The following is a 14,477-nucleotide window of genomic DNA, read 5'->3' on the forward strand; positions in this document are numbered from 1 at the left end:
CAGCGGTGCCTACTAAGCACCCTCTAAAAATATTTATTAACAACCTGAGCAACCAATGATTTCCCTGTTCACCTTCTGTTACATCATTTCCAGAAATGATTAAGTAAGTCTGTCCTCTGTGAACCCAGCAAGTCCTCTTCCAGAAATGGATGAAAACAGTCATTGATGATTTTGGTTTGAGGACATTACTTTTAATAGTCACAAACTGTCAACTACACCACTCGTGGGTGGGGAAAAGTTAAAAAAAAAATCATGAGTGATACATCATATAACAAAACATAGAATAAAAATGTTCACACTGAAATAACTGTAGGAAAAAATATTCACAAGCTTAACTACATTAAGTTAAAAGGGGAAAAAAAAAGGAAGCAGGACCCAGAGGTGTGACTCTAGTCTTGTTTCAGTCTCACGCAGATGCTGGCATATTTGCAAACAAGTCCATGTATTTAGAAAAAACGTCTAGAGAGAAATACACTAAAACGAGAATAGTGATTTGTCTTGGACCCCAGGTTGCTTTAATTTTGTACTTTTTACTTTTCTGGGTTTTCCAGATTTTCTATAAAGAAGGTGCTTTGCTATTAAAATGAGAAAAAAGTGAAGTTAAGAAAAAAAGGGTTGGGAAGACTGGGGTGGGCAGGCCCTGGCGTGGCAAGAGGCCAGGTGGAGTGTGACCTAGAAAGGGCCCGGCTCTCTGCCTGCCTTTATTTTCAAGAAAAAACGGAAATTCGGTTCTTTTTTTAAAGTGAAATCTCCAGATTTGTAAATGTTAACACTAGTTAGGAAAACAACAACAGCAGCAACAACAAAAAACCATTGTGGGCCAAACAGACTCTAGGCCAGAGGCTCTGCCGCCTCAGATTTAAACTTAAAACTTTCGCACAATGTATTCTATGTAATTTTGGCTTTGCTGGCATGACTGTCAAAAAATGAAGGCACGTTCATTTAAAGTTACAGCGATGTTTCCTGGAGAGAAACAGAATGGAAAATTTAAAGTTCCATGAGCCTCAGAATTAAATTACTTCATGTAACTAAAAGGTCCTAAACTTGTGAAAGTATCTAAAAACAGACCAGCAAAAAAAATCAAAGGCCCTCTTCCACAATCAAGTCTGTAATTTGAAAAGAAAACATAAAAATTCGCCTCTGTTTGAGTTTTCATGACCCCTCAGCTTTTCCAAACAGGGATGATGTGTGGATGTGCGTGCATGCATCACTCAGTCGTGTCCGACTCTGTGTGACACCATGGACTACAGCCCACCAGGCTCCTCTGTCTGTGGGATTCTCCAGAAAAGAATACTGCAGTGGGTTACCATTTCCTCCTCTAGGGGATCTTCCTGACCCAGGGATCAAAGCCAAATCTCTTCTGTTTCCTGCACTGGCGGGCGGGTTCTTTACCACTAGCCCTAAACAGGGACATTCACATTCAACTCTGTTTCCTTTACCAAAACCAGCCTCTAACCTGGAAAAAATATCTTACAAAATGCTTTCCCAATAGAAAACAGAGTGAAACAGGTTAGTCTGTGATGTGAAACTGCCAAAGGCTTTAAGAAATCCTTCTAGTGTCTAGAGGCCCTCTGTCAACTCATAAATGTACTTCCCCGATCAAGGCTGACAAGCGCTGGTCGGTAGATCAGTTGCGACTTCCTCTTACTGTAACCTTCGGGCAGCGCTCTAGGAGACTGTGTTCACTGAAGGCTGAGCGGGGCCAGCTTTACGCAGGTGGCCTGTGCAGTGGCACAGAGCTGTACTCCTAAGAGGGTTCCTGACTTCAAGCTCTGCTGTTGCCATCCTGAACTCCCCCAAATTTTTGAACCTGGAGCCCCACGTTTTCATTTGGTACTGGGCACAAAATGATGTATCTGGTCCTCACGGACGGGTCTGTTTATTACAGATGATCATGTTTGAAATTTACCATCACTTAAGAAGTAGATAGGGATTTCCCTGGCGGTCCAGTGGTTGGGACTTTGCCTTCCAATGCAGGGGAGGTGGGTTCGATCCCCAGTCTGGGAGCTAAGATCCCCAATGCCTTGAGGCCAAAACCCCAAAACGTAAAACAGAAGCAATACTACAACAAATTTTAAAAAGATTTTAGAATACTAAAACCACCTTAAAAATCTCTCTAAAAAAATAGAAATAGATAAATGCAATCCAGAGATAGGCCTCAAATCTCAGTTTAGAATTAATTTTTACAATGTGCTCAGTCATGTCCGACCCTTTGTGGTCCCATGGACAGTAGCCTGCCAGGCTCCTCTGGCCATGGAATTTTCCAGGCAAGAATATTGGAGCTGGGTGCCATTTCCTACCGGGGACCTTCCCAACCCAGGGTGTGTCTTGCATCTGTTCTGGTAGGCAGATTGTTTACCACTAGTGACACCTGGGAAGGCCATCATTTTTTTAAGCAAATATGGTTATACTGAACAGTTAAAGATAAAAAAGAAGTCATCTGGAAACCTCCTCCTCTAACAAATTAACCACTTGTAATTTTTCCACATTCCCTACCTGTTCTGACCACAGATTCATTCCAAATTGGATACAGCTGCACCTGCTGTCATATGACACATAATTAGCCTTTTCAGTGGTCCCTAAGGGCTCATTCACAAGTTAACTTGACACAATTCGTCAACTTCTAGCCAATGGACATGAATAGACACTTGAATGTATATCTTCATGAGTATAAGTTTGTGTGGTTTCTTTTTTTCTGATAGAGGAGGTTGTATTGTCTGCCTAGAATAAAAAAAGTAGTATGGACATTCCCACGATTCTAAATGAAGAGAACAACCGACTTTTCAAGAGGGCTGTGCTCACAACTGATTGTGATTCAGTGTGTGTCCACCAGCCACATTCTCACCAGCACTAGGCATTCCCACTCTTAAAACTTTTGCTTATTTAGTAATCTAAAAATGACCTAGCCAATAATTTTTGTTTGTTTGTTTTGGCTGCACCTCAGGGCATGTGGGATTTTGGTTCCCTGACCAGGGATCACATCTCTGCCCCAAGTATTAGAAGCATGCAGTCCTAAACGCTGGACCACAAGGGAAGTTTCACAATAATTTTAACTTGGTCTTCACTTAATGCAGCTACCAAGGTAAACGACGGCTTGGATTTTGCCTTTCTCCGTCCTCTGTGTGTCTACACTGTAAATCAAGTGATGGCCAACTGTAGGAAGGCTTGAACAGGAGGTGAGGGACAGAATGAGGGGCCAGAATAAAATGCAAAATGAATCACCAGCTTAGAAACTGGGAATTAATTGTTCATTAATTGAACAGCTTTCTTATTAGGCCAAATTCGGGCCAGAAGGCTAAATAAACCAGATTTTGAAACCTGAAGACGATGAAGACCAAAAGATACCTCTGGCCCTTTCCAGACAGGAAGCCCTTTCATACAATCTCCGCCTTAAACTGATGAATCAATTTCCACACAACTAAGCTGCCCTGTGGTGGACAGCTGAGCTCCCTGAGGGTCAATGTCCTTTCAGCCTTCGGATGAGCGGAGGGGTTGGAGGGGAAGTTGTGAAATCTCCATCCTTGGAGATTTAAGAAGTACAAGAGAGGGACTTCCCTGGTGGTCCAGTGGTTAAGATTCTGGGCTTCCAATGCAGAGGGTGTAGGTTTGATCCCTGGGCAGGGAACTAAGTTCTCACATGCTGCACAGGGTGCGGCCAAAAAATAAAAAGTCCAAGAGGACTTTCTGCTTGCGATGACTTTGCTTACAGTCCTGCCAAGGAGCAAGAACAGGCAGCTGGCCTCAGGTTCCGTAACAATCCCACTCCCAGCTCCCAGGAAGAAGGCCAACAGAAACATTGCTTACTATTTATACTGCACCTGGTAGACCACCGGCCTCGGGTCGCTGTCCAGGGACACCGGCTCCCAGCTCAGCGCCTGCTGGGCGTTGTACAGGTGAACCTTCAGGTTTCCAGGAGCAGGCAGCTGGGCCAGGGAGTCTTGAAAGGGACAGAGAATAAGAGAAGGAGGGAGATGAGGGAGAGACAGGGAGGGTCAAGAGGAGAAAAGTCAATTACAAAAATATGTAATTCATGCGGCTGGGGTTTTGATATTACCCATTCTCCCTGCACATCCTCTATGCCTTTAGCCTTTGACTAAAGACAGCCCTTCACACCAGAAATGGTACATGGGGGCTGCCTTGGATCTCTTCCCTGGAGATTGCATGAAGGGTTCCCTCAACTCTCTTATCTTGGTTAACTATCTGTTAATCCCATAATTGATGCTTTTGAACTGTGGTGTTGGAGAAGACTCTTGAGAGTCCCTTGGGCTACAAGGAGATCCAACCAGTCCATCCTAAAGGAAATCACCCCTGAATATTCACTGGGAGGACTGATGTTGAAGCTGAAGCTCCAATACTTTGGCCACCTGATGCGAAGAGCTGACTCATTTGAAAAGACCCTGTTGCTGGGAAAGATTGAAGGCAGGAGGAGAGGGGGACGACAGAAGATGAGATGGTTGGATGGCATCACCGACTTGATGGACATGAGTTTGAGCAAACTCTGGGAGACAGTGAAGGACAGGGAAGTCTGGTATGCTGCAGTCCATGGGGTTGCAAAGAGTCGGACATAACTGAGCGACTGAACAACAAAAGACGGCACAGTTGACACAGTCTGTGGGGAAAGGGGCTTGGGGCTGCCTTTCCACCTGCAGGTTCCAGTTCCATATGAGCAGGTCCTGGCTGAGGCTGAATGAGGACGCCTGTCTACCTTTAGGAGTAGTAGTGTTAGTCGCTCAGTCATGTCCAACTCTCTGTGACCCCTTGGCCTATAACCCACCAGACTCCTCTATCCATGGGATTCTCCAGGCAAGAATACTGGAGTGGGTGGCCATTCCCTTCTCCAGGGGATCTTCCCAACCCAGGGATCGAACCTGGGTCTCCAGCACTGCAGGCAGATTCTTTACCATCTGAGCTACAGGGAAGTAGAGGCTGGTATGGTCCCACAGGGGAATTGGTAGGTGGCAGGGGGAGAGGAAGGAGAAAGGCTTCCCTGACCGGGAATTGAACCCAGGTCACAGCAGTGAGACCGCCTGTAGTAAGTGGGGGTAACATAAGAGCTTGTGCCTTGGTTTCTTCTTCAGGAATAAGGAATAAACCATAGTACACTGGAGAAGGTTCTGGAGAAGATTAACTTGATGGCTACTGGACAAGCATGAGACCCTGACTTTGATATAAGGAATATTTGGGAAATCTCCACAAATGTGTACACACACACACACACACACACACATCCCAAACCAGATGTGCAAATCCCAAAGACACCTGGGAGGGTGAGGACTTGTCTTCTGGGCTTCATGTGTTTCTCAAAGACTCCCCCAACGTCATAATCACTGAGGCTAAAATACATATTCCCATGCCCCACCCCAGACCAGGAACTCTGCATTTTCAACAAGCTTCCCAGCTAATTCGCATGCACGTTGAGACGTTTGAGAACCACAAATGGCAGAAGAACACATTCTGCGGGAACCACCGCCGATATTAGAATCTCCCCTCCTTGGGATGGTTCGTGATTTACAGGATAGGGCTAGAGGCCACCAGGGTGGAAGGCTTTTCTCTCGTGAGGAAACACATGGTGATGATAAGGCTTTCTCTGAGAACAAAAGAGAAACACCCAGAGCTGGAAAGTCTGAAAAACAGACTATTCCAGAGTTCCAAGCAGGAAATTCAAAATACACATTTTCAGTAAATGCATCCAGTCTCAAAGAAGGATGCCAAGACCAGCTGAGAGCCTGGCCCACCGCACTCCTGCTGAAAGAAGTTTTGGCCTGGAGTCTGTGGCCACCTGTTTACTTACAGAATGCCCATCACTTTCACAGCTAAGGCCTGGGGCTGACCTTCCTTCCAGACCTTAATTCAACCAGCTACCTTGACACTCCAGCCAACTCATGCCAGGCCTGACGGAAGCCAGCCCAAAGGTGCAGCGTGGCGGAGGCTGCTCTTCCAGACTGGCCCACCCTGCTCACTGGGGCTGCTATGGCCCAGTGGATCCCAATGTGAGCTCAGGAAATGAAGTCCTGCTTCCAGGAGGTGCTGTGCAGGGTCTCAGGGGGTGAGGGATTGGTTAGGGCTGGGCACCCATCAAAGCATCTCAGAGACCTTCTCTCCTGTCTATGTTGAAGTGAAGTGAAAGTCGATCAGTCATGTCTGACTCTTTGCGACCCCATGGACTATCCAGTCCATGGAATTCACCAGGCCAGAATCCTGGAGTGGGTAGCCTTTCCCCTTTCCAGGGGATCTTCCCAACCCAGGGATCGAACCTGGGTCTCCTGCATTGCAGGTGGATTCTTTACCAGCTGAGCCAGCAGGCAAGCCCAAGAATACTGGAGTGGGTAGCCTATCCCTTCTCCAGGAGATCTTCCTGACCCAGGAATCGAACCAGGGTCTCCTGCATTGCAGGTGGATTCTTTACCAGCTGAGCTACTAGGGAAGCCCCCATTGCCCTGTCTACGTTAGTTTCCTACTCATGCGGAAATAAATTACCACAAACGTACTGCCTTAAGTTTTATCTGTTTATTTATCTATTTATTTACTTTCAGCTGTGCTGGGTCTTTCTTGCTCTGCACAGGTTTTTCTCAAGTTGTGGCAAGAGGGGGTACTCTCTAGTTGCGGTGCACGGGCTTCTCGCTGTGGTGTCTTCTTTCGTTGCAGGGCACAGGCTCTAGGGTGCCAGGGCTCAGTAGTTGCAGCGTGTGGGTTAGGTGCTCCACGGCACGTGGGACCTTCCTAGAGCAGGGACTGAACCCATGTCCCCTGCACAGGCAGGCAGAATCTCAACCACAGGACCAGCCGGGAAGGCCAACGTAGTGTCTTAACCCAGATTCATGCTCTTATTGTTCCTACAGGTCAGACAACAGGTCTCACGGGCCAAGGTCAAGGTGTTGGCACGCTCCCTTCCTTCTGGAAGCCAGGGGAGAAACAGTTCCTGCCTATTTCCTTGCTGAGAAGCTGCTCACATTCTTTGGCTCCTGGCCTCTTGGTCCAGCAACGCTGGGCTGAGCCTGTCTTGTGCTGCCAGTTCTTTGGTTCCGACTTCCTCTTCCAGCTTCCAAGGATCCATATGATTGCACTGGGCCCACTGAGCCCAATAATCCAGGAAAATCTCCCCAGCTCAGGAACCCTCATTTAATCACATCTGCCAAGTCCCTTTTGCCATGTAAGGCAACGTGGTCACAGGCTCCGGAAATTGGGCTGTGGATCTCTTTAGGGACCATTATTCTGCCTGCCTCCCCCTCCCTGGGGAGGAGTTAGGAGGCGTCCCCTCTCTCTCCACCCCCCTCCCCACCCCCATCTAGACAGTCAGCTAAGAAGGGGAGCATTAGGGACCACTGATGTCTTCCAGCCCGCCAGGCAGGCAGACCAGAGGACAGCCTTCTCAGTAAACATCAGGAGTCTCCATCAGAGCCTTCCGCTTTCTGCACCTTTCATGTAATAGAGGTGTGGCCAGGGGACCTGCAGGCTGGCTCTCATATTTGAGTTTGTTGGCATCCCCTGTTTCCCCGCATTCAGAGAAGAAACCGAGTCTTGGGGCTATGGGTTTCATGCTGAAGCACCAGAGGCTGCCCACTCACTCACACCAGCGGCCTCAGCCCCGCCCCGCAGGCATCATCTCGGGAGGGAGGCCCGTTCCTGCCCGGCCTCCCCTGGCCACCTCCTCGCTCCAGGGGATCGATGGTGGGGGCAGGAGGGGGGGCCCCTCGCACCTCGCCCTGCCTTTCTCTGGAGCCTTCTTTCTCCCTGGGCCACGCTTCTCCTCCACTCCCTTCAGTACTCTGCTCAAGCGCCACCCTATCAAAGCACTTTCCTGCCTCCCAATCCCCCTTTCCTTTCTCCTGGGTTTCCCACCACCTGGGTTTCCCACCACCTGGGTCCTGTGTTTACACCCAGGGGGTGGTGAGGAGGACCAGAATTTGACTGCCTGGGTTCAAAGCCCCGTGCTCTTCGCAGGACCTTCGGGTGCGAAACCTCCTGCTCTTGGCAGAACCTTGTTTAACCTCTCTGTGCCTCGGTCGTCTCATCTGCGAAACAGCAATGATTACTGTGCAGACTTCAAAGGGTTCTTAGGAGGAGCGAGCGGGTTAATTTCATGTGTGCTGCTGAGACCCGCAGGAGCACAACGTGACCAACACTCCTCTTCCTCAGATGCTAGAGCGGGAGCTCCAGGGAGGCTGGGTGTTGCCAGACTCGGGGGCTGTCCCATCCCCTGGAGCTGGAGGAGCAGGCTCCTGGGGCCTGGGGAACGATGGGGCTGCAGCCCAGTAACCTGCTGTCTCTCCTTCAGGGATTAAGCAGCCAGTTTCTACATTTGTCCAGGAGAAATCCAGGCTAAGCTCAAGCTCTCTTTCTTGCTTTATGTGTAAGTCCTGCCTTTTCTCTGGACTCAGAGAGGCTGGGGCAGGAAGTGGGTACAATTCTGCTTGCCATTGTTCACTCACTAAGTATCTGACTCTTTGTGACCCCATTGACTGTACCCCGCCAGGCTCCTCTGTCCTTCACTATCTCCTGGACTTTGCTCAAACTCATATCCATTGAGTTGGTGATGCCATCCAACCATGTCATCCTCTGTCGCCCCCTTCTCCTCCTGCCCTCAATCCTTTCCCAAGGTCTTTTCCGATGAGTTGGTTCTTCACATCAGGTGGCCAAAGTACTGGGGCTTCAGCTTCAGCATCAGTCCTTCCAATGAATAATCAGGGTTGACTTCCTTAAAGATTGACTAACTCTGGACTTATCTGGATGGCTCTAAAGGGTCCATATATTTAGAGCCATATGACCTGCAGTCAATGGTGTTAACAAAGGCTTTGGGAAGAGAAGAGAATTTGTGGACAAAAGGCTTTAGCTGGAATCCTGATCCTGCCACCAAGAACCATGGAATCCTGCTACAACACACCTGAGCATCAATTTCCACATGAAAAGTGAAATGATACCATCTTTCCTAGAGATGGAGTGAGTGAGGGGCAAATGCAGGACCACAAATGAAAGGCAAACCAGACACCAAACCACACACTGCTGCCTAAGTGTGATTTTTAAGATGTGCCTGGTGGCTCAGACAGTCAAGAATCTGTCTGCAATGTGGGAGACCTGGGTTCTATCCTTGGGTCAGGAAGATCCCCTGGAGAAGGAAATGGCAACCCACTCCAGTATGCTTGCCTGGAAAATCCCATGAACAGAGGAGCCAGTGGGCTACAAGTCTATGGGGTTGCAGAGAGTCAGATGTGACTTAGCGACTAAACAACAACAGTTTCAGGGTGTCCTGATGGTTGGCTGCAGGTGGTGAGCTGCAAGCTGTTACTCAGACCAAGCCTCCAGTGACCACCAACAGAGGGCTCAGCCCGTGCTGACCGCTGGGTCAATGGTCTAACCCCGCGTGCAGAAGAACAGCGCCCTCCCCCGAAGACGTGTTTCTTATGAACATATTAGGTACATGGGGATCGGAGTTGCAGATGAAACTTAGGGTCCTACAGAAGATCTAAAGACAGCTTATCCTGGAACATCTGGGTGGACCCAGGTCACCACTGTTTCTCCAGGAGCTGGAAAACGCAAGGAAATGATTCTCCCCCTAGAATCCTCAGAAACGAATACACCCCTAGGACACCTTGATTTAGCCTCAGCCCGGTCTGCATCTGACCATGACTTCCAGAACTGTAAGATGCTGAACTCAGTTCTAGGTATCAAGGAAGTGACAACCCATTCCAGTATTCTTGCTTGGAAAATCCCACGGACAGAGGAGCCTGGCAGGCTGCAGTCCTTGGGGTTGCAAAGAATCAGACATGACTGAGTGACTAACACACACCTTCACTCTAAGCTTCTTTACCGCAAGCGTTTCCACTGCAAACACTTTCACCGAATAACTAACGGGCCAAAAGGCGATTTAGTTTATGTAAGCTGTACAAGTAAATTTCACAAATCTCTTTTGATAAAAGTAAATTTTATCAAAAGGAAAATGATGAAAAATAAAAGAGAAACATAACATTGGACATAATGAAACATGAAAAATAAACAACAAAATTTAAAAGACTATTGCAAAATGAAAAATATTTGAATACATTTAAAATGTGTGTAGATTCACAGCAATACTGTGCAAACAACTGATTTTATTTTGTGGGCTTTACGAAGTACTGGTCTTCCAAGTCTTTTCTTTTGTTTCTTATTATATAGACATATTTTGTGTGTGTGTATTGATTCGTCTCGTGGTTTTTCTTTTTCACTGACGTTTCTTCTTTTGTTAAGCAAGGTGTCAGCTTCTAAGCATTGGGACACATATTTGTAACTGAGCTTTAGACTCAGCGTGCTGGCATATTGTCACATGTCTGTTGATAAATATTGAGTTCTATGCGAAGCATTGGTTCAACTCTGCACCTTTAATTAAGGCCATCGGCCTCTTTCTCTCCCAGGGTAGTGTGTTTCATAATAAGAAAACTAAGTCATCATCATCCATCAACTTGATAAAGCCATCAGCAACTTCACTACGAAACGCTTTCGCATTTCAACCACTTGAAACCAAACTGTCAAACCAAGTTGTCTGCCAGTTATTTTATCTATTATGGCAAAACTGCCTGATGCCACTTAGTCATGCAGTGAAAACATCCGAGGTTGAAAATGCTTGTGGCAAAGGTATCTATGGCAAAGAAACTCACAGCAAATACACCAGGCGCAAATAAGTTTGTGTTATATTAAGGCACCAAGTCGGTGGTCATCGTTACAGCAACAACAGGAAACTAACACAGTCCAGGGAGGTGGACACCAGGCCTTCAATGGCACCCTAGCTCCTACAAGATAAAGCTCACAGTCCTAAGGGGGGTGCACAAAGCCCCACTCTGCTTCCTTCTCCATGGTCTTCGGGGCAATGGTTCACTGTTAATGGTAAGAAGAGAGAACCTAGGGAGACGCCAAATGTATCTTCCATACAATTACTGTACAATCACACCTCCTGTTCCACCTTCCTGCCCCAACTGGCTACTTCCGGCCCACCCTGGACCCAGGTGTTTGAGATTTTATACATTTTTAAGAACAGGCTCTCCTGGGTCTTAATAGCATAGTTTGATTAACACATATCACACACAGATAATAAAGTACTACTAACATCAGAATTAATCATTTAATCTTGACAATCGAAGACCCCTTCCCTCCTGAAACCCCCTCCCCCCGAACGGTGACTGACTTGTTAACCAGCACAACATTGTGAAGCAATTATCCTTCAATAAAAAACATGCAAAAACAAAAAAGAAGACCCTTCAGGATCCTTCCATGGATGGGTCATTATGATGAACATCAGTGATCCCATCTCCAATTAATACCTTGCAGGTGAGGAGAAGTAAAAAACAAAAAACTCCCTGAATTCTCACCCATAACCAGGAAGTTGGTCTTGTCTGTAAATACTGGATATCAGCTTATCTACCTAGACCATTTGTCTCTTCCTAAAAAGAATGGTTTGATTTCCTAGGGAGCAAAATGGGGTTATTATCTACTTCAAAAGAATGGCTTAACAGCCTGTCCATGTTAAAAGAGTAGCCCAATAAATGGTGGCCACTATGGCCATTTGTAGAGTTTGCCCCCAAACATTCCTATTACGTATTACTTTCCACTGTTGAGGTTATGGACAAACAGGAGTTCCTTAATATACATTAATTTGCTATGGTTTTTCCTATGGTTGGGGATTTACTGTTTTTCTCAGTGGTCTCTAAGCGCTGAGAAGCTTTGGATGTTCAAGTCAGCAAGTCACAGTAAGAGAATTTTGTGGCCTTAAGTACTAAATACTTCTATCAACCTCTGGACCACAGCAGACAAATCACAAACAATTCAGACTAGTCAGGAGCAGCCCCTGTATAGAGGACCACCTTGGAAAATTACCAACACCCAAATCTCATCTGAGGGCTTCTCTGAGCTTTCCCTTTCCCTTCTCACCTGAGTAGTAAAGAATCTGCCTGCAATGCAGGAGACATGAGACCTGGGCTCAGTCCCTGGGTTGGGAAGATCCTCTGGAGGAGAGAATGGCTACCCACTGCAGTGTTCTTGCCTGGAGGGTTCCATGGACAGAAGAGCCTGGCGGGCTACAGTCCATGGGGTCACAAAGGGTCAGACACGACTGAGTGGCTAAGCACAAATCTCATCTGAAGGAAGCCCAGGGAAGGAGCAAATGTAGGTTGTTCAAGACTCGAAGCTTGAGGAGCAGAGTAAAGATACAAACCCATCTGTCCAGCTCCCAGGAGGAAACAGCCATTTAACTAGGAGCACACAAGGGGATGACAGAGGACGAGATGGTTGGATGGCATCACCAACTCAGTGGACACGAGTTTGAGTAAACTCCGGGAGGCCTGATGTGCAGGAGTCCGTGGGGTCGCAAAGAGTCAGACACAACTGAGCGACTGAACTGAACTCACTCCCTGAGCGCTCGCCGGATGGCTTAGCGGTAAGGAATCAGCTTGCAAAGCAGGAGACAATGCAGTCCAAAGGGTGGGAAAGAGTCGGACATCAGCGAGCGTGGGAGTACACACACACACACACACACACACACACACACACACACACTCTCTCTCTCTCTCTCTCTCTCTCTCTCACTCCCTCTCTCACACACACATACACTCACACATACACACACTCTCTCTGATGCAATGCTTCCCTTATCCAGGACCTATGGAGTTTAACGGCTTTGCAAGGGATGCTGATAAAAAGAAACAAGCCCAAACAACAGCTTGAGAATCCAAGGGGGAGGAAACTTATAAATTCTTGAGACTCTAAAGTGTTACTCAAACTATGATATCAGTCACTTCATGAAAAATAAGCCAGCAAAACACAAACACAGAGACATGCACAGAGAGAATGTTCTCAACCACCTTTTTCCTTTCTCTGTCTCTCTCTCTCTCTGTGTCTCTCTCTTTTGGTAGTTTGTCCCTGGCTCATAGGTATGGTCAGTTAGTGTCAGAGGTAAACAGGAGGCTGAGCTTAGGTGGGGCAGTCCAGATGGGAACAGCGCTAGGATTAAAATTCTGGCTCAGCTGACCCCCTGCCCACCGCAAGGCAACATTTCTGGGTTTTGCGCCGCCGCCCCACTCCCCCTCCTCCGCCCCACTCCCCCTCCTCCGCCCCACTCCCCCTCCTCCGCCGGCCAGTTTATCCGACCCCGGGGGAATGACCACCTGGACTTCACAACCGCTAATCAGACACACCCGGCCTCAGTTAAGATTGAGGTACAGTCACGATCCCCAGGACAGAGGTCCCCGCCGGTGGCAGGCCTCCCTGGCACGGAACTGCGAGGAAAGTAGGCCTGGACCTGGTTCTGGCTGCGCCCCACCCCAGGGAGGAGAGGCCAGGCAGCGCTACATTCAGGCGGTCGGGAAGAGGAATCTGTGGCCGGCGGAAGCAGCCTCTTCTCGAGCCCTGAATCTGGTTTTTCCTCTGCTCATTTGGAGACATTCGGAGTCGAGCCGCGCTAGCTTTGGGGGCTTCTCTCAGAGAAGGAGCTACAGACTGTCCAGACTCGTGCAGGGGCAGCGCGGCCCGGGGCTCCTCCCGCCGCTCCAGCTCGCGGCCCGAGACTGCCTGGAATCCCCCCCCCCACCCCCCGCGACCATCCCACACCCGCTTCGGGCTCCCACGCCCCGCGGAGCCCACCCGATCGGGGCAGCCCTGAACCCCTCCACTGATCCTGGCTCCCCGCGGACCCCACCCGCACGGGACACCCCTGTTTACCGCCCCCCCAATCAATGGAGGTTCCCGTGGATTCCCACCTTCTGCGGGCTCCCCGCGGACTCCCACCCGCGAGACGCCGCCTCCGGCAGGCCTCGGGGGCTCTCCGGCCCCGCTTACCTGCGGGGGGCGCCGCAGCGCCAAAGCCGCTGAGCATCAGAAGCAGCGGCGGCAGCAGAGTCGGCGGCGGCGGCCGCATGGCCCAGGGCTCCGGGCGCCGCACTTTCCGCGGCGCTGGGGGCGCAGCCCGGCCCCGGCGCGGGGTCGCCGAGCCGCTCACTTCGCCGCCTCGGCGGCCATGGCGACCGCAGGGCGCGCGCGGGGCCCGCCTCTTCCCGAGCCCCGCCGGCTGCAGCGGCGGCAGCGCGTCCCGGGGCGGACGAGCGCCCCGCGCGGCCGCCGCGCCCGGGTCCGGCCCTCCTGGCGCGTGCCCCGCCCCTGCACCCCGCCCGCCGCCGGGACTTTCCTGGCGCCCCCTACCCGCGCCGGCGCTCCCGGGAACCGCGGCCCCGGGGGTCCCCGGGCTCTCCGCGGCCCGAGTGCCCCGCGCGGCTCTGCGCGAGCCGGGGTCTCCCCGAGGGGCTGGCGTCACCCAGCGAGCGCAGAGCCGGCCGGCTCCGACCTTGGCTCAGAGGAGCCAGGGGGAGAGGGAACCCTGCCACCCGCCGCCTTCTGTGCTGGGGACGACGGGTTGCGGCTTCCGATCCTTCGGGAAAGACCCCTCGGCACCCAGAACCCCGGATGGGCCTCGCGCGGAGCCCTCAACCCTCACCCCACCCCCATCTTCGCCCACTGCCCCC

At 50.0% G+C, this 14,477-nt stretch overlaps 1 protein-coding gene across 1 annotated transcript in view; it reads right to left on the reverse strand.

The window, feature by feature from the left end:
- Window positions 1–14,069, reverse strand: part of IFNGR2 (interferon gamma receptor 2) — a 32,155-nt gene extending 18,086 nt beyond the window's left edge. Inside the window, exons 1-2 of the mRNA XM_055567668.1 lie at window positions 13,798–14,069; window positions 3,805–3,937 (exon numbers count right to left, since the gene is read on the reverse strand). Coding sequence (XP_055423643.1) covers window positions 3,805–3,937; window positions 13,798–13,876 — 212 coding nt within the window. The 5' untranslated portion in view covers window positions 13,877–14,069. The remainder of the gene's footprint in view (window positions 1–3,804; window positions 3,938–13,797) is intronic.
- Between the last annotated feature and the right edge of the window lie 408 nt (window positions 14,070–14,477).

Source organism: Bubalus kerabau, chromosome 2 (genome assembly GCF_029407905.1).
Source record: "Bubalus kerabau isolate K-KA32 ecotype Philippines breed swamp buffalo chromosome 2, PCC_UOA_SB_1v2, whole genome shotgun sequence".
Taxonomy (NCBI): domain Eukaryota; kingdom Metazoa; phylum Chordata; class Mammalia; order Artiodactyla; family Bovidae; genus Bubalus; species Bubalus kerabau.